The sequence below is a fragment of the Silene latifolia genome, chromosome 2 (assembly GCF_048544455.1).
Source record: "Silene latifolia isolate original U9 population chromosome 2, ASM4854445v1, whole genome shotgun sequence".
Lineage (NCBI taxonomy): Eukaryota > Viridiplantae > Streptophyta > Magnoliopsida > Caryophyllales > Caryophyllaceae > Silene > Silene latifolia.
Window position 1 is genome coordinate 181,538,131 of NC_133527.1, and position 20,857 is coordinate 181,558,987.

A 20,857-nucleotide genomic window follows, 5' to 3' on the forward strand; every position below is an offset into this window, starting at 1 on the left:
AAGTAAGGTTTTCGGATCAGAGAGTACGTTGTCTGTTGCAGCACACAAGATGGAGTACTGCAATTCAACAAACACCTTCAATGGAGCCAAGCTCAACCTTGAAGATGATGAAGAACCCTAGATAGAACAGTAGAGAGAGATTGTAGAGAGATATAAAGTGTAAACTTAATTGTGTATATTTGATTATCTGAATGAATTGTTTGTTACAGTTTTCTGGTATTTATAACAAACTGCCACTAATGACAACTAACTGCCAGCTCATTGACACTAACAAACTACTAACCGACTTATAATATTGACAGCTAACAAACTCCTAACCGACTTAACAACTCCACAACTGATTCTTATAACCAGCTTCTTGATCCTACAACATACTTTGCCCCATCAAAACTGACTTGTCCTCAAGTCACAGGTAACTCCTGGAATGGCAAAGTTAGGATACTTCTCTTCAAAGGCAAGGGCAGGCTCCCAAGTAGCTTCAAAATCTGCAAATCCTTCCCATTGAACCAAATATTGCACTTGAGCTTTATTTTGAGATTTGACAGTCCTTCTTTCCAGTATTGCAGCTGGTTGCAGGACGTGATCAGTTGGCTGTCCCTGGAGCCAAGTGGGAATGTGTATAGCCATAGGTAGAGTACCCACAAATTTATTTAGTTGGGATACATGAAAAACATTGTGGATTCGAGCAGTACTTGGAAGTTTTAGTTTGTATGCCACATTTCCAATTTTAGCTTCGACTTGAAAGGGTCCAGAATACTTATGAGCGAACTTCGGATTTGTCTTCTGTTGGACAGATGTCTGTCTGTAAGGTTGAAGACTGAGCCAAACCCAATCCCCTATCTGGAATTCCCTCTCTGATCTGTGTTTATCCGCCATTTGTTTCATTCTATTCTGAGCTTTCAGCAGTCTTTCTTTTAACAAGGAAATCATTTGCTCTCTTTTCTGTAATGATCTGTCTACAGCCTCCACATCAGATTCACCTGGTAGGTAAGGAAGGTGAATATGGGGGGGTTGATTATATATTACCTCATAAGGAGTTAAGCCTGTAACAGTACAATAATGGGTATTAAACCACCATTCAGCTAATGGTAGCCACATGTTCCATTCCTTGGGTGCCTCTCCACATACACACCTTAGATAGGCTTCCAAACATCTGTTCACAACTTCAGTCTGCCCATCTGTTTGGGGATGATAAGAGGAAGAAAGTTTGAATTCAGTTCCAGCAATAGAGAATAGACCCTGCCAAAATTGACTCAGGAACACTGAGTCCCTGTCACTCACAATGCTTCTGGGCCACCCATGAAGTTTAAAAACATTATCCAAGTAAGCTTGAGCTACTTGGACAGCTGTAAAAGGATGGGCCAAGGCCATAAAGTGAGCTCCTTTACTCAGCCTGTCCACTACTACAAATATCACCTCTTTCCCATTAGACTTTGGTAATCCAGTGATGAAATCCATATAGATATCCACCCAAACTTCTTTAGGTATGGGTAGGGGTTGTAGCAATCCAGGATAAGCTGCACAATCAGCTTTGGCTGCTTGACAAATGACACAACTCCTAACCATTCTTGCTACATCTTTGGTCAAACCTTTCCAATAAAAGATGGCCTGAACTCTTTTAAGTGTAATGTCCCTTCCTGAATGTCCTGATTCTCCAGCAGCATGAAGCCAATCAAGAATGTGTTTCCTCAATTCTCCATTATTTCCTACTGCAATCCTTCCTTTTCTTCTTAACAACCCACCTTGGAGTGAATAATGTGGGACATTCTGTTGCAGGGTAATTTGTTGAATAATACCAGACAAATAGGGATCTGTAAGGTAACTATCTTCAATTTGTTGTTGCAAGTCTGAAGAAACCACAGATAATGCCATTGCTAGAATTTATGAACCTTGCATTCTGGAGAGAGCATCAGCTGCAAGATTCTCTTTCCCACTCCTATATTGAATTTCATAGTCGAACCCCATGAGTTTGGATAGCCAGAATTGTTGAAAGGGAGTGGATATCTTTTATTGGAGTAACCATTTAAGGCTCCTCTGATCTGTCTTGATAAGAAAATGCTGACCTGACAAGTATTGTTCCCATTTTTGCACGGCAAATACTATGGCTAGCAATTCTTTTTCATACACTGATAACTTCTGCCATTTAGGACCCAATGCTCTACTAATGAAAGCTATAGGATGGTCTTCCTGCACAAGGACAACACCAATGCCACTATTTGAAGCATCCGTCTCAACAATAAATTGCTTGGTAAAATCTGGAACTGCTAACACAGGGGCAGAAGTGAGTGCTCTTTTAAGAGTATCAAAGGCCACCTGAGACTCATGGCTCCAAACAAACCCTCCTTTTTTCAATAAATCTGTTAGTGGTCTGCTAATGACTGCATATGCTCTAACAAACTTCCTGTAATACCCAGCTATCCCCAAAAAGCTCCTGAGATCTTTAACTATCTGAGGCACAGGCCATGCTGCTACTGCTTCAATTTTCTTAGGATCAGTTTCAACCCCTTTACCAGAAATAAAATGGCCCAAGTATTCCACCTTTTCCATTGCAAAAGAACACTTGGAAGCTTTAGCAAACATGTGATGCAACTGCATTAGCTGAAAAACCTCTTCCAAATGTTTCCAATGCTCTTCCATAGTCCTACTATAGACTAATATATCATCAAAGAAAACCAACACTCACTTCCTTAACAATCTTTTGAACACAGAATTCATCCACCCTTGGAATGACGCTGAGGCATTTGTTAGACCAAAGGGCATTACAAGGAATTCATAATGGCCCTCATGAGTCTTAAAAGCTGTTTTATACACATCATATTTACTCATTCTTAGCTGATGATATCCAGACCTAAGATCCAATTTACTAAACACAGTTGCCCCAGACAATTCATCTGTAGATACCCGTATCCGTCGATATTGGAATTTATAGAGAACCCGACAAACACCCGATGATGATAGGACACATGTATTCTTTAGTTGTCATTGTCATTATTTGGAGCTCGTTTTACGATGTAGAATGGGCGTCGTCGATGAAGTATTTTATTAATTTAAATGATATTTAAATTAATGTTTTTAAGTGAGTTCATTTTATTAATTTAAATGATATTTAAATTAAAGCTTTTTTAAGGTAAATTCAATTTATTTTATTTTATTTTGAATTTATTTTCCCAAGTTTATTTTATTGAAAATAAAATAAATATTTGATTTAAAAAATCATTTTATGAGTATATTTGATTTGAAAAGTCATTTATTTTAAGGTGTAATTGATTTGAAAAATCGATTTGAAAATCGAAAAGAACTCGTTTTGAACATGTGTTTTTGAGCTCGATTTTAGCTCGGTTTTTGAGCCCGTTTTCTTTACGAATTGGCACGAATCTCGAGTACACTAACCAACCTGAGTCTCTACCCATCCACCCCTGTTCGAACCCCCTTAACCACGGCCCAAATCCCATCCCAAATCCCCCACAAACAGCCCGCAACAAACAGCAGGCCCCCTGTTTTGCAGCTCAATCCCGAGTCAAAAACCCGCTCCAAACACCACCAAAACCCGTGCCCATTAACCCTAAACCATACCCTAATATCCTACCCATATTACCTTACCTTAATCACCAAGAAAAACCCCCAAACGAACCCTAGAAAACTCCCCAAAAGCTGCTGGACAGCAGCTATGCTCAGGGAGCCCGTATGCCTCTCCCCCCTCTTTACCCTACTTTAACTCATTATAAATACCACCCCTTCACCATAAATTCATTCCTCTAAGTTCTCCCCACATCCTACCATCACTCACAAGCTTTAAACCTCAGAAACAAACCCTAATTGCCTCTCAAAAACCCTCCACAAAACCGACATACAAACTGAAACTGTTTGTGTGTCCTCCTCGAAAAACAATTCGTTCCTCCCTCAAACCTCCATCAAAACTCGATTTTCTTGTTCCTAATTAACCACATAACATCCATCTACACATTAGACAAAGATTTAAGAGCCAAATTGCCCTTGAGAGTACACGAAATCCCTCGAAAAACAGAGTGTTATACACTCTGTTTTCGCGGTTTGTTCCTGTCTGTCCAGTTCTGTTTATGCTCGTTTTTCGTGCCCAATAACTCAAAACGAGCAGGGGTTGCTTTAAGATCTATGTTCTACTCTCTTCCTAGTTTTCAAAACATCTTTTAAATCGAATTTTCATCGTGAAACGAGGGAGAAATCGCTGTTTGAAAGTTGCTGTCCAGATTCGATAAAAACGCGTGTTTGCTTTGTTTCTTCGTCGACGACGGCCTCTCGAGATAAAATCTACCATCGATTACGACCCAAGACGGTGTCAAAGATACATGTAGGTTGAGGGTGCATCAAATCCTCCTCTTTCTCCTTTTTTTTATTTCGTTTTTATGTTTGTTCTTTTATAGTTTGTTTTGTTCGTTTATCGCTTTTTATTTATCGTTTAAATTAACTATGAAACTAGTTTAGTCCGAGTATGAGTTAAAGTACCACCATGAACACCGCGTTGACTTGATATGGGAAAAGAAACCGCTACATCAGTCGGTCGTACACCCCCGTCTCATTTACATATCCTCGTGTTCAAGGTAGGGCATAAATAAAACGAATTTCTAACTTCGCTTCTCGTTTGTGACCCTTTGTTTGTCTCGGCCAATTCGACCCACCTTAGGATCGTTTACATGTTAGTATGACCTCTGATTATTAACATATAATTCGTTTAGATGACATTAGATCAATTCAATAACCTAATTAGACACTTTAGGGTGCTTCGACATAGCTTTTAAAATCAATCGACAATTCTGTAACTTAATGAACGCATCTCTCTCTTTCACATAATTTCTCGCTAGTATAAGAGTGCGTGATTAGCACCTTCTTATTAACACTCGATGAGTTAAATTAATTAGCGAACTTGACCTAATTTGACCCCTTTTGAGCCGTGTAGAATACACAATTGCAAGACCTCTTTTCAATCGATCAACGTCGTTTCTAACTTGTTTTCTAATTCGTTCCTAACCCGTTTCGCAATCATCGATCTAACCTAATGAATCTAACCTAAGAATTAGGATATGCTAGATCGTGTGGGCTGTGTTTGGCCGTGTCCTTGTAGTCCCTTTTCTCGTTTTTTTCTCATCTTTATCTCGTTATTTCGTATCTTGTAATTACTTTGTTTATCGAGTCGTGTTTGTTAGTTTAGTTGTAATTTTCAAGTTAGTTTTCTTTTATCGAGTCAAAACCTCTTTCAAAAACCTTAGTCTTGTTTGGTTAGATGGTTGTGCCCCAATGCTTGTAAAAGCGTAGTAAATCGCATGTTGTTTAAAGCAACATGGCCCGATTTATGCTAATGCATGCTTTGGTGTGCGGCCCTATGTCTAATTCGATGAGATTGAGCAAAAGCACACATCACGAGGAGTGACCCAAGGCCGTGAGTCATGTAAGCCGTGGGCCACCCCTCTTGTGCACGCTTTTCTAGGCCGATTGGCCGTGTGTGTTGTCGTGTATAGTGTTGTATGTAGCAATTGTATTTAGATCGAGTTGTATCTTTAATTTATTGTTGTGTCGGCATGAAATGCCTGGTTTTTAATAGGTAGATCCCAATGGCTCCCCCATTCCCCCTTAAGCCTTGTTTGCTTTCGTTTATATGCTGCTTAGATCAATCAACCCACATGCTAAATTACAACTTTGACAAAGTTAGTTTAGTTGCATCTAAATCGACATAGAAACTTCACATGTTAGGGTTTTAAAACAATGTTTGCATTTCATATATCGTAGTAGCTATGACCTTGTTTGAAATCCATACTTGACTTAGTAGAGGCCGTTATTGACGGGCGGGGTTGGGTGTCCTTATAGGCTTCCCAACACGTACCCTCACCCCTTACTCAAGATCTATGGTTTGTGGATCCGTCTAAATACCATTGGATTACGAGAGTCATTCAAATCGAGTGATATATGGTACAAGTCTTTATCTTTAATCACTCGTAGTCGATTGGCTTTATGCTTTTCGATGAAAGGTGTAAAGTTGACTTGAACGGTTCCAAGTTCCCAAAAAACTTGGTGGCGACTCTAATATATCTTAATTCGATTCGAAAGAACCTCGAGTCGATTATGCCTGGTGTGGATCCCACGGACGCAGTTCCCGAGGGCCATGTCCACGATTTGGCGACTACATTTGGGAAAAGAGGACTAGTTACACTTTGTTTCTAGGGTCTTTTCCTCCGAGGTGAAACTTGAAAAGAAAGTATTAGAAAGTAAAACATTACTCATAGTGCTACGATTCATGCATAAACCCTTAAGGACTTTCCCGGGCCGTCCCAGCGTTTCTTTGTGATGCGTGGGGGGCGACGTCCCACTATGCTAGGAAGCTGCACATTGCTCGCTTCCACTTCACCTCGTGTGGTTCTTGATGGTGGGGACGATCTTCTAGGTACTCTACCTTAAGACACCTTGCTCTATAAGACCGCAAAAGGATGGAGGGCATAGACCTTCTAGTAGAAGACTTGCCGAGACTTAGAGATGTCTAGGAGCATACATCCTTATAACATGAGAATGACAATGTGCAATTTGTTTTCCCAAGTCTTTTTCGAAATTTCCCATGTCCTTTTCAAAACCGAACTTTTGAAAAACTTACTTTCAAAATAGCATGGTTTTAAAAACGCGGAATGCTGCCCAAATAGGACTAGAATTTTCGGCCCAAAATGAGCTTTTATAGCGGCATCGCCCATTTCAAATCTCATTTTCGAATCAATCTTTCGTTTTTTTCAAAACCAATCCAAAATGCCTCTCGAACCTCAACCAAGCATGAAATGCGTCAAGTCGTGTCCAGGTCATGGCCGTGTTAGGCCGGGTGTGTTTCGTTCTAAGAGTCTAGAACGCGACCTTGTTAGGTCACCCAAGCTCACCTCTTGGGCTTTGAGTCATGTTGGTCGACCATTTGGTCTAGGATAGTCCACAGAAACGTCCAAGCTAGGCCCTTTAGGACGTTTCACTCGAACCTAAGGACTATGTTGGTCCAATCACGGGTTTAGTCACACCGAGTCCAGTTTAGAGTCGAGCTATGACAGCTTGAGTCATGTCGTTTTGTCGAGTCTAAAATGAACCAAGGTCTAGATCCAACCGTGAGTCGAACCTCTGGTTAGTCAATCTCAAGTCGAGTCTTTGTTTGAGTCGAGTTGGTGTCGTGTCCTTAAGTGTGCAGGGGCTCTTACTTTAAATATTGACCCAGTACGGGGTTTTCTTGTAGAAAGGCCGCCAAAAACCCGACGTCAAGCAATGGAAGATGCTGTTAACAAGCTCACTGAGGCCGTGAACCTCATGATGACTAGAATGGATGCGATCGAATCTAAGCTGGGTGAAGATTCCTCTTCATCCACCCCATCTCTGACTGATCTGGAGAAACGGTTCAAGTTCATTGAAGACCGTCTGAAGCTCTCCCAGGGGAAGAACATCCACTATGAAAATGCTAGGGCCTATGCCCCAGTTCAAGATAAGTTGCCCACGAACATGGTACTCACTGATATCCCAAAGTTTAAGGGCACAGAAGATCCAGTCCACCATGTTAAGGCCTATAAGGGGTACTTAGCACTGAAGGGAGTGCACGCCGACATGCTCTCTGAAATTTTCGCTCAATCCCTGGATGAACACCCGAAGGCGTGGTTCTACAATCTGGACCTTAAGAACTTCCCCACTTTCGAAGATATTACGGTGGAGTTCTGTAAGCACTATGCTGACAATGTCGAGATTCAAACCAATATAAGAACGCTAGAGGTTATGACACAGAAAGAAAAAGAAGGCTTTACTGAATTCCTTGCAAGATGGCGCGCTGAAAGCGTGAAATTAGCCAAGAAGCCTGACGAAGTTGAAATGGTAGATAAGTTCGTAAAGAATCTACGACCTATTTACCGCAATGCTCTGAAATACCAGAATTTTGGCTCTTTCAAAGAATTGATAAGAATCGGGATAAAGGTAGAAGATGATGTCATAAGGGCAGAGGCTGAAAAGCCGAAAGGGTACCAAGGGGCCTCATCGTCTAAGGGCAAGGCCCCAGCAACGGCCCACATTGATGAAGCCATCAATCTCTTATAAGGGCAATCGAAGAAGTCGCAGCGCCAAACACCTAGGGCATTCACCGATATCGGATGCACTTATACATACGCTCTCCAAAGGCTCATAGCCCTAGGAAAGCTGAAGACTATTGGTCCAACTCCGGACCCTCCTGCTGAACAACAAGGCAAATGGTATAAACCAAATGCCTACTGTGCCTTTCATCAAGGGAAAGGCCATGATATCGAAAGGTGCTATCGATCGAAGCACGAAATCAAGACATGATGAGAACGGAACGCTCCCAATCTCAGCCATAAAACCCAATAACATCACCAATCCATTTGGCGATCACACTAACTTTGTTTCTGTCGAAGACAATGTCGATTATTCCCATCTTATCCGCCCATGTCACTTGAAAGGGGTGTTTATCGGGAAGATATTTGTGGATTGCTTTGAATTCTTGCCAAACCCGAAGAATGAAATTCAAGTCGGGAGTCTTGCTCTAGAATGTACTCCTCTCGTTAACGAAGTTAATAAAAGACAATTTGATTCACCAACCTTCATCACTGGCGTAGATCCTCAGAGGACTACCTCGGGATGGAGGCAGACCATCAAAGGGATCAAGGACAAGAGCCGAGCATCTAAGTTGACAGATGAACAAGGGAAAGCTCAAGACCATATTTGAAAATTATGAGTCGGGATCTGTTTTCTTATCTTAGTCGAGTCGAGTCTAGGACTTTCTTTTCTTGAAGTTGAGTCGTTCGTTCCGCGATGACCTAGAATGTGTCCTATGAATCGTTCCATCGAGTCTGTTAAGCATTTCTCATTCCAATAAAAAAAGTTGCAGTTTCGTTTCCAAATTTGTCTTGTTTTCAATCCTCAATCATTCTGAAAGCATGATAAAATGCACAACACACTCAAAGAGATCCCTGGGGTAGAAATATGTCCCGTTTCATAATGTAAGGTACACTAGGATCCCGTGTTTGATTCCTTTACCTATTCCATGTCTGGCGGTAGAAAACCTCCATCAGAACCAGTGCTTATGACAAGCTTTTAGATGATTCTATGACGAACCCGGACTAGCTCCTTGTTTCCCCTATCGATGATGGAAGGCAAGCCTTTTCCCCCACAAAATCATCCCCTCTCGAAGAGAGAAGATATCAACCCGTTCTTACAAGGAATTGTTAGTTCCTACCCAAATTAGTTGGCGAAGCCCAGTTTTCAAGGTGTATCCATTTATGACTAAGAGAATGAATAGAAGATCATTTTCAAAGAGAGAAAAAATGAAAAAGAATGAAAAATGAGAAAAAGAGAAAAATTGGAAAAATGAAAAAAAAAAATGAAAAAAAAGAAAAATGAAAAAAGATGAAAGAAAAAGGAAAAAAAGAAAAAAGATGTTGAAGTCATTGCAGAATGCTTTTGGTTGAATGTCGAAGTTACGGAAGCCAGAAATCAAGTCAAGTACCCATAGTTGAAGTTCAATGGGCGAAGCCCAAAAGCTTAAGTAGCAACCTCTTTACCCTCTAAGTCCTTCCTGAGACAGTTACAAGGGGATAGTCGGGAATTTTGAGAATCATTCCGCTTGTGTTGTTACACCCAACCTTTAGGGTCCAGACATGGAAATTTGAACCCACATCATTTTTCAACCCATTTGCACTCGTGGTTCATCAAACCCGAGACACCCATTCCAACCACATCAGCAGCCATAGCCCTTGGCCTTAGCACCACAAAACAAACCTTCAGAATGATGGTTAACCATTCCAACTTGTTATTACCAAGCTCCACATCCCAAAAGATCCAAGCCTTTTACACCTAACCCCAGACACGGGATTTAACGGTACCTTACAGGCTAGAATGGGATACGACATGATACCTTAGGTGAAACCTTCGAGTGTGTACACACAATCAATATGCCATGTTTATGCACCATGATCGAACTACGCCGGATTTGATTTCGCTCCACGCGAATACGTAGGCAGTCCTTCAGAATAAGGGATTCAATCCACTCATCAACCAAGTTGTCATCTTGTCGGTTTCTTACGGGTCTTAACCAAGTCCAAATGAAGCCACCTTTGTTTGAGTCGGTCTTAGCACTCGATGTAGGCTAGGATGAGGATATAGGTTCGGATGAATAGTATCGAGTCTCAGAATGAGCTTTATCTAATGGTTTAGGCAAAGATGCTGAGTCACATAGATGTGGGTTTTTGTTGGGAACAGAAAATATGAAAAACCCACTGAAAAGAAAGAAGGCGTGGAAGAAAAAATAGTAAAAGCCCGCTGAAAAGAAAGAAGGCGGTGGCAAGAAATGATGAATACTCGCTGAAAAGAAAGGAGGCGAGGAGAAGAGTGGCAGAATGTTCCCAACAAGAGTGATGTGTGATGTCCAACTGTTCTCATAAAATCAGTCTGTGTTTAGTGTCTAGGCGAAGCCAACGTTGTTGCTCTGTGATTTTAATCCACCTTGTCAATGCCAAGTGATCTTGATTCACATGTGCCCTCGGGAGCACGCCCATGACATACGATATCTCCGTCTCAAGTCCGACGACCTTGTGATTCCCGTTTGTCATCTTTTGGCGTTAGAATGGCCAATTTACATTTCTACCCCCACTAAGTCAATAATTGAATTAAAACTCGTGCACACTTACGGTTTTATTTTCCTTTTTTGTTTTACGGTAGCGGGCTACGCCCACGTTGTTTACGGGTCATACAGAGTGTCTGAGTCGTATTTCATGCTCACCTATCAAGGTTCGATTTCAAGATGCCATATTTTTCAGAATTCCGAAATTTCAAAAACTTTTTGCGAATTATGGATAGATGATCCAAGTAGTGGAATCTTTTCGAAATTCAAAATTTCAAATTCAATTTTTGAAGAGCCGATGGCCCAACATACCAAGTGATGTCAAATTCAAACTTCGGGTCGATGGGCCAGTTTTTCAAAATTTTCAAATTCAATTTTCAGGTCGATGACCCAACCTTTCAAATGATCCAATTTCAAGATCGATGATCCAAATGTGCTTATGTGATGATTATTGCTTGTACATTTTCTGTGTTTCAAATATAGCAGGATATGCTTCAACTGGGGGCTCTAAAGTCGAAGACTTTAGAGCAATTGCAAACTGGGGGCTCTGAAGCCGTGGGCTTCAGAGACCATTACCAAGATGTAAAGGATGATATCCACCAAGAATTCAATTCAATACAAGAGTATGAAATGGAAGAATTCCGTAGCTGAAAGCAAATGATGAGAGTGGCGGCAACCTCCTCGGAAAGTCCCGTCCCATTCGGACAAGCGCCAGTAGATGATAAATTTTGGGCAAATGTCAACAGATGATGAATTTTGGACAAATGCCAGCAGATGATAAACTTTGGGCATGTGTCAGCAGTTGCCGAACTACGACGCGGGTTTGATTCCGTCAGAAACGGATACGTAGGCGCCTAAGGATAAGGCTCAATCCACCATATATGCAATTTATGACACAACAGAAGCAAGAGTCAATCCCCAACGAAGTTTCAGGTATGATCTCTTCTTATGGCTGGTGAGCTTATATACGCAAGTCTAATGGACTATAAACGACCCGAAGAATCCTCAGGTCGAAAGGGACCTGGGGTATACTTTGACTTTCGCCTTGTCCAAGCCTCAGTCAAAGTGGGGGCTTTGTAGATACCCATATCCGTCGATATTGGAATTTATAGAGAACCCGACAAACATCCGATGATGATAGGACACATGTATTCTTTAGTTGTCATTGTCATTATTTGGAGCTCGTTTTACGATGTAGAATGGGCGTCGTCGATGAAATATTTTATTAATTTAAATGATATTTAAATTAATGTTTTTAAGTGAGTTCATTTTATTAATTTAAATGATATTTAAATTAAAGCTTTTTTAAGGTAAATTCAATTTATTTTATTTTATTTTGAATTTATTTTCCCAAGTTTATTTTATTGAAAATAAAATAAATATTTGATTTGAAAAATCATTTTATGAGTATATTTGATTTGAAAAGTCATTTATTTTAAGGTGTAATTGATTTGAAAAATCGATTTGAAAATCGAAAAGAACTCGTTTTGAACATGTGTTTTTGAGCTCGATTTTAGCTCGGTTTTTGAGCCCGTTTTCTTTATGAATTGGCACGAATCTCGAGTACACTAACCAACCTGAGTCTCTACCCATCCACCCCTGTTCGAACCCCCTTAACCACGGCCCAAATCCCATCCCAAATCCCCCACAAACAGCCATGCAACAAAAGGGGCCCCCTGTTTTGCAGCTCAATCCCGAGTCAAAAACCCGCTCCAAACACCACCAAAACCCGTGCCCATTAACCCTAAACCATACCCTAATATCCTACCCATATTACCTTACCTTAATCACCAAGAAAAACCCCCAAACGAACCCTAGAAAACTCCCCAAAAGCTGCTGGACAGCAGCTATGCTCAGGGAGCCCGTATGCCTCTCCCCCCTCTTTACCCTACTTTAACTCATTATAAATACCACCCCTTCACCATACATTCATTCCTCTAAGTTCTCCCCACATCCTACCATCACTCACAAGCTTTAAACCTCAGAAACAAACCCTAATTGCCTCTCAAAAACCCTTCACAAAACCGACATACAAACTGAAACTGTTTGTGTGTCCTCCTCGAAAAACAATTCGTTCCTCCCTCAAACCTCCATCAAAACTCGATTTTCTTGTTCCTAATTAACCACATAACATCCATCTACACATTAGACAAAGATTTACGAGCCAAATTGCCCTTGAGAGTACACGAAATCCCTCGAAAAACAGAGTGTTATACACTGTTTTTGTGGTTTGTTCTGTCTGTCATTCTGTTTGTGCTCGTTTTTCGTGCCCAATAACTCAAAACGAGCAGGGGTTGCTTTAAGATCTATGTTCTACTCTCTTCCTAGTTTTCAAAACATCTTTTAAATCGAATTTTCATCGTGAAACGAGGGAGAAATCGCTGTTTGAAAGTTGCTGTCCAGATTCGATAAAAACGCGTGTTTGCTTTGTTTCTTCGTCGACGACGGCCTCTCGAGATAAAATCTACCATCGATTACGACCCAAGACGGTGTCAACGATACATGTAGGTTGAGGGTGCATCAAATCCTCCTCTTTCTCCTTTTTTTTATTTCGTTTTTATGTTTGTTCTTTTATAGTTTGTTTTGTTCGTTTATCGCTTTTTATTTATCGTTTAAATTAACTATGAAACTAGTTTAGTCCGAGTATGAGTTAAAGTACCACCATGAACACCCGCTTTGACTTGAGATGGGAAAAGAAACCGCTACATCAGTCGGTCGTACACCCCCGTCTCATTTACATATCCTCGTGTTCAAGGTAGGGCATAAATAAAACGAATTTCTAACTTCGCTCCTCGTTTGTGACCCTTTGTTTGTCTCGGCCAATTCGACCCACCTTAGGATCGTTTACATGTTAGTATGACCTCTGATTGTTAACATATAATTCGTTTAGATGACATTAGATCAATTCAATAACCTAATTAGACACTTTAGGGTGCTTCGACATAGCTTTTAAAATCAATCGACAATTCTGTAACTTAATGAACGCATCTCTCTCTTTCACATAATTTCTCGCTAGTATAAGAGTGCGTGATTAGCACCTTCTTATTAACACTCGATGAGTTAAATTAATTAGCGAACTTGACCTAATTTGACCCCTTTTGAGCCGTGTAGAATACACAATTGCAAGACCTCTTTTCAATCGATCAACGTCGTTTCTAACTTGTTTTCTAATTCGTTCCTAACCCGTTTCGCAATCATCGATCTAACCTAATGAATCTAACCTAAGAATTAGGATATGCTAGATCGTGTGGGCTGTGTTTGGCCGTGTCCTTGTAGTCCCTTTTCTCGTTTTTTTCTCATCTTTATCTCGTTATTTCGTATCTTGTAATTACTTTGTTTATCGAGTCGTGTTTGTTAGTTTAGTTGTAATTTTCAAGTTAGTTTTCTTTTATCGAGTCAAAACCTCTTTCAAAAACCTTAGTCTTGTTTGGTTAGATGGTTGTGCCCCAATGCTTGTAAAAGCGTAGTAAATCGCATGTTGTTTAAAGCAACATGGCCCGATTTATGCTAATGCATGCTTTGGTGTGCGGCCCTATGTCTAATTCGATGAGATTGAGCAAAAGCACACATCACGAGGAGTGACCCAAGGCCGTGAGTCATGTAAGCCGTGGGCCACCCCTCTTGTGCACGCTTTTCTAGGCCGATTGGCCGTGTGTGTTGTCGTGTATAGTGTTGTATGTAGCAATTGTATTTAGATCGAGTTGTATCTTTAATTTATTGTTGTGTCGGCATGAAATGCCTGGTTTGTAATAGGTAGATCCCAATGGCTCCCCCATTCCCCCTTAAGCCTTGTTTGCTTTCGTTTATATGCTGCTTAGATCAATCAACCCACATGCTAAATTACAACTTTGACAAAGTTAGTTTAGTTGCATCTAAATCGACATAGAAACTTCACATGTTAGGGTTTTAAAACAATGTTTGCATTTCATATATCGTAGTAGCTATGACCTTGTTTGAAATCCATACTTGACTTAGTAGAGGCCGTTATTGACGGGCGGGGTTGGGTGTCCTTATAGGCTTCCCAACACGTACCCTCACCCCTTACTCAAGATCTATGGTTTGTGGATCCGTCTAAATACCATTGGATTACGAGAGTCATTCAAATCGAGTGATATATGGTACAAGTCTTTATCTTTAATCACTCGTAGTCGATTGGCTTTATGCTTTTCGATGAAAGGTGTAAAGTTGACTTGAACGGTTCCAAGTTCCCAAAAAACTTGGTGGCGACTCTAATATGTCTTAATTCGATTCGAAAGAACCTCGAGTCGATTATCCCTGGTGTGGATCCCGCGGACGCAGTTCCCGAGGGCCTTGTCCACATCATCAATGAGCTCATCAACTACAGGTATTGGAAATTTGTCCTTAAGAGTCCTCTTATTAAGTTCTCTATAATCAATGCATAGCCTCCATGATCCATCCTTCTTGCCAACCAACACTACAGGGGAAGCAAAAGGACTACTACTGTTTTGTATTATGCCATTGTCCAACATTTCCCCAACCAACTTTTCAATCACATCCCTTTGCTTCAAAGGGTATCTGTAGGGTCGAATACTCACTGGGGAGGCTCCTGAAATTAATGGAATTCTATGGTCAAACACTCCCCTGGAAGGTGGTAAGGATTTAGGTTCCTTAAAACCCCCCTTGTATTTGTCCAATAACTCTTGCAGCCCTGCTCTAGACTGCCCTGGTTGAGGTTGCTGAGTTGAACTCACAGTCATACTACACAATTCCATTGATTCACCAGTGTCTGGGGTAACTAGTTGTAAGAAATACAGTTGAGAAGCTTGTGTAACAGCAACTTCTTGTGAAATTTCCCCTTTCTGCACCTTAATTTGATGAGCAGGTATACCCTGAAGTTTAACCCACACATCCTGCCACTGGAATTCCATTACCAACCTCTTAAAATCCCATTTGACAGGCCCTAATGTGTTTAACCATTGTATGCCCAATACCATATCACAGTTGCCCAATGGAATCAACATTACATCATTGGTGAATGTATGTCCATGAAGCATCCAAGAAAATTTTTTGCAAACATATTGGCAAGCTAAATGGTTCCCATCAGCCACTGCCACAGCTTGGGGAGGTATCTTCTCAAGTGAACACCCTAATTTTTTGGCCAGAGATAAATCCATGAAGTTGTGTGTGCTCCCTGAGTCCACCAGTATGTGTAAGGGCTTCTGTCTATGGGTTCCCACCACTCTCATGGTATGAAACCCTTGACTTCCAGATAATGCATTAACTAAAATACATGGCTCCATTATAATGTTGTCATCCTGAATAACTTCTTCATCTACTAGGGTATATATGTTCTAGGGTTATATTTACTACCTTCACCAGAGACAGTAGTTTTCTGGGTATGACTCTCTGCATTACTGAGGGTAGAATTCTGATAGGGTTTCTGAAACCCAGAAAACCTTGCAGTAGCAGAAATGGTGTCTTCCTGCAACCTTGCATATTCAATGGCTTCTGCTATAGTCTGGGGTTTAAAAGCTTTCACAAAAGACTTTAAGGTTGGTTTCAAGCCACCCACAAAGCAATCCAAAAAATAATCAGGGGGTAATCTTGGATTCTTTTGTAATAACAACCCTTTTAATGCCTCAAACTCATCCACATACTTCTCAACAGTCCCTACTTGTTGCAGGCGATTAAATTTCTCAACAACATTATGGTTCATTTCATCTCTAAATCTAGCCATCAAGTCAACTATAAACTCATCCCATACGACTCCTTTATTGATAGCAAGATAACTAATGACCCAAGTCTCAGCCTTCCCTACCATGTTCAATGCAGCCAAATCCACTTTAAGGTCATCATGTATACGACAAAGTGAAAAATAGCGAGCACATTTCTTAATCCACATAGAAGAATTGGAACCATCAAAAACGGGAAACTCAAGTTTAGGAGTATACCCTAAAGGTCTGGGAGTGCTGACTTCAGAATGTGGGTGTCTTTCAGTAGAAGGAGGTGGTCTTTCCTGCAAAGTAGTCTGAATACCTTGCATCATCAGCATCATTTGGGAAATCTGTGTCTCCAATTTCTGCGTATGCTGTGATTGAGCTGCCAATTGAGATTGTAAACCCTTGATTTGTTCATCCATGGCTGTCTTCTTTGTTCTTGTTTTGGGCGCCAGGATCGTAAAAAGCTGATACCAATGTTGCAGCACACAAGATGGAGTACTGCAATTCAACAAACACCTTCAATGGAGCCGAGCTCAACCTTGAAGATGATGAAGAACCCTAGATAGAACAGTAGAGAGAGATTGTAGAGAGATATAAAGTGTAAACTGAATTGTGTATATTTGATTATCTGAATGAATTGTTTGTTACAGTTTTCTGGTATTTATAACAAACTGCCACTAATGACAACTAACTGCCAGCTCATTGACACTAACAAACTACTAACCGACTTACAATATTGACAGCTAACAAACTCCTAACCGACATAACAACTCCACAACTGATTCTTATAACCAGCTTCTTGATCCTACAACATTGTCGTCGCCCGTCGGTGACATACTTGATATACTCCTACATTATGGTTATATGTATTGTACTTCTACTTTGTAGAACTTTTATGGGCATTTGTTACTTTAACATTTTGTTATTTTTATAGTACTCCGTAAAATTTATCATTAATGTATTGAAAACCATTTTTGTTAACTCATAAATTATGTCTCATTATCCTGTATTGATTATTTTCCTGGTTGGAATTCAAACACTTGACGAATTTACTTCTTCACTAAAAGGTTGATGTGAGAACAGGATTATTTAACTCAAGTAATAAGAGTTTTCTTACTCAAATCATGAAGTTGAGGGTTTGACTCTCACCTGCGATATAAGTGCGATTATTTGAACAAAAATAAATAAATTAAGAGGGCGTTTGGTTCACATAAAGGTATCGGTATGGAATCGTGAATCAAACCAGGGTGGTATGAGTTTAGCACTCGATTTGTGATACCTTTGTGTTTGGTTCAATGCAGAAATGAGGAATCAAATATTTTTATATGTCTATTTTATTGAATTTGTACTATTTATTTATATATTAATTTTCTCCTTTAAATTTTCGTATAGTTAGTTAAAACTTGTATACAATTTTTTATATATTTTAATTTTTTTTCAACATCTTAACAGTTCTATTCTTAAATGTATTAAAAAAGTTAAAGAGAAAATATTGTATTTTTCACGGAAAAATAAAAGATCTTAGATGAAAAATTAATTATATGGATATTTCTACTTTTGTGAGAGAAAATAGATTTTGTTTTCACTATGTTTTTTTTTAATTCTCTTCATTAATTTGATACAAAGGGTATCAATCTCATACTCATAGGGCCACTTATGAGGAATCAATACCTCTTGAAGTCATGAGTTTGAGGTATGATATCAAATTGCAAAATTTGGTAGAATAAACAAAATGTATGAGTTTAGCAGCTCGTTCCAAATCTATGCCTTATACCTTGAAATCTAGAATAAGTGAACCAAACGCCCATTATGGAGCGTTTGGTTCGCGCATGGGTATGTATTTGGAATCATGAATCATACCCGGGTGGTCTGGGTTTAGAACTTGATTTCTCATACCTTGTGTTTGTTTCAATTTTCGGTGGAATGGGGTTGGACTTCATCAAAGTTCAAAAACTCTAAAATACAACATTAAAAATAATTATTTTTGATATTGAAAAATCATGAAAATAAAGATTTGATCAAATAAATGTAAAAAAAATTAATTTAAAATGTTCGATAAAAGTTTTTTTTTCATGGTTTTAGGTTTTATTATTTGTTACTCATGGATATCAATCTCATACTCTCGCCCAAACCATTGTGGACAGCGGGGGCCCACGGGGGCGCTTGGGAGAGAAGAGGAACAAGCGTTTGCATTTTTGTATGGAGTCGCCACCAATTTTTATGGGAAATTGGAACCGTTCGAATACCTCATGTCATGTCAAGACACAAAGTAGTGACATGAACACTAAGCAATCGTTACCCTTAGCATTCTATGTCTAGAATGACTCTCGTGGATGCCAATGAACACGGGTGTTCACAGATATCTGGAGTAAGGGGTGAGGGTACGTATTAGGAAGCTCTTTTGATCGAACACCTAATCCCGCCCGCCTCGATAGCGGCCTCTACTAATGATTAGGGAAGTTATTCGTACTCGATATATCGTCGGCTATATGCATGCAATGCAACATCCAAGTTTTAATCCTAGCATGTGAAGATTAGACTAAGTCGGTTAACACGCAATTTAGCATACAATTAATGTCGAAGTAGGATTTAATGCTCAATTACATGTGAAAACATACAATTGATACAAAATACAATGATAAATATAATAAACAAAATTACAATAATGAAAATTACAATAATTACATCGGGTTAATTGATTTATGTCGAAAATACCTTTAAAACGGATAATTTGAGAAAAAAGAGTAAAAGAAAGAATTAACGGACAGATCAGAAGGTGATAATACGATTAATAGTTAATTATACGTAAACTAAATAACTAAGTCAAGGCAAAAACGGAGTTCAGGGACAGAATTCAACCCGGAACAGGCGCAGCAGAGCTGCGTCTTTTGGAATAAGCGCAGCAGACGCTGCGTCTGTTCCTGACCTGAATTCTGGCTGTGAAGCCGGAATTGCGTGTTGTTAATACTCGTTGGTGAATTTAATGATTGATTAAATTGTTTACTCGGATGAAAGTGATTAATAGGTTATTTACATGTGATTAATGGGCCACAAAACAATAAAACACGGACGAGACGGATTTAAGACGGATTAAATACATGAATGAACGATTGATTAGTGACATGGGTGAATGAAATAGATTAATTATAACGAATTAATGACAAATATACGATGACAAATAATAGATGCAAATATATCAATGATGAATTCCAGAGACTCAATATCGATGAATTGAATCTCTACAACCCGGATTGAATTTAATGACGAAAACCCGCAAATATTGATTATAAGGGATTTAAGTCGGATTTAATGATGAATTATGCGTACTAATGATGATGATTAATGACATACATGTGAAATTTATGTGCTATTACGGCGAAGAATTAAAGAACAAACGAAAACAAATAGACACGACGAATTGCAGAGGACGAACGAAGAAGAAAGGAAGAAGGAACTGCGGCAGCCTCACGAAGAGGCGCAGCAGGTGTATCTGCGCTCCTTCAAGAGCGCGAGCGATTCTTTGCGTCCTTTCTCGACGGTTATATCTTTGGAAATCCGTAAAAGAGGTTTTAAAGCATGGTTTTAGAAATCGGTTTTAATGATATTTTCGACATAAACCTTACAATTGATGATACAATAATTAAAATACAATAAATAAAAGAGAGATTATACACCCTCAGACTTACATGTTGACGAAACGAGAAGGACTAAGATATCGATTAGTGATGCTCGACGCGAATGCAAAGAAAGTGCCCTCGTAAGAGGAAAACGATTAGATTAAGTTGATTGATGTGTAGTTGGTCAAATTGGTCGGTCATGCAAACGAGGCTGGTACTCAGAAGGATCCGAGCTTACGTGGTCGAATGTTCAAGCACGTAGACGCCAAAAAGTAAGAACAAAGGTCTAGAATGCAAAGGGAGAAGAGAAGGGCGGACACTCGCGTGAGAAATATGAGGAGCGAAGGCTCCTATTTATACTAAGCACGTGAAGGAATTAGAGTTTCGGAGACTCTTTGGAAGTGAATCTCGGAAAGATATGAAAAAGATACGAGAATTACGCAGAATAGGAAGCGGGAAGAGCGCGCAGAACATCTGCGTCTCTTGGAAGAGGCGCAAAGACTGCTGCGTCTGTTCCCAAGTGGTTTCCTTCTGCGGAAGAAAGATTTCCATGTTTAAGTTATGGTAGGACGGAATAATTTGGTTTTCCTTAATATCTTATGTGAATATTACGGGAAATTGTTTACCAAAAGATAAAAATTATGAAATATGGAATAGAAATATCCGGAACATTCGAACATTCGACTCGGGATTTAACGGTTATCGAGAAAATGGAGACGGTTTTAGGCCGGACTCCAAATGTACTCTAATTCTTGTCAAAACGATCGTATCGGCACGTAGATGACAACTAAGAGGTAGACATTAATATTTGAGCAATCACTTGACGATAATCTTATGAACTGTCACAAATCGTTCCGCGTAGCAAACATGCGGCCCAATCATCACCGGGTGGTTTGCGAGAGGTGCGAGAAATGAGGTATCTCTGAGCCCCACTTTGACCGAGGCTTGGACAA

General features: G+C 39.8%; 2 protein-coding genes across 2 annotated transcripts; both read right to left on the reverse strand.

Annotated features, from left to right (window-relative positions):
- Window positions 1-2,007: 2,007 nt before the first annotated feature.
- LOC141641736 (putative mitochondrial protein AtMg00860) lies at window positions 2,008-2,637 on the reverse strand. Its single transcript, XM_074450384.1, has one exon. It carries the CDS (start codon window positions 2,635-2,637, stop codon window positions 2,008-2,010), a length of 630 nt encoding a protein of 209 aa, XP_074306485.1.
- A 42-nt stretch (window positions 2,638-2,679) lies between these two features.
- LOC141641737 (uncharacterized) lies at window positions 2,680-16,706 on the reverse strand. Its single transcript, XM_074450385.1, has 3 exons — window positions 15,938-16,706; window positions 14,917-15,848; window positions 2,680-2,832 (listed from the first exon to the last, which is right to left on the reverse strand). The coding sequence occupies exons 1-3, from the start codon at window positions 16,704-16,706 to the stop codon at window positions 2,680-2,682; spliced, it is 1,854 nt and encodes a 617-aa protein (XP_074306486.1).
- Between the last annotated feature and the right edge of the window lie 4,151 nt (window positions 16,707-20,857).

Coding starts and splice junctions, on each gene's coding strand:
- LOC141641736 (XM_074450384.1), bottom strand. CDS start 2,637: ATGGAAGAGCATTGGAAACATTTGGAAGAGGTTTTTCAGCTAATGCAG.
- LOC141641737 (XM_074450385.1), bottom strand. CDS start 16,706: ATGGATGAACAAATCAAGGGTTTACAATCTCAATTGGCAGCTCAATCA. Junction 15,849..15,937: donor AACTACTGTCTCTGGTGAAG/GTAGTAAATATA, acceptor CATGTATTTTAG/TTAATGCATTATCTGGAAGT. Junction 2,833..14,916: donor TCATTGATGATGTGGACAAG/GCCCTCGGGAAC, acceptor GGATATCATCAG/CTAAGAATGAGTAAATATGA.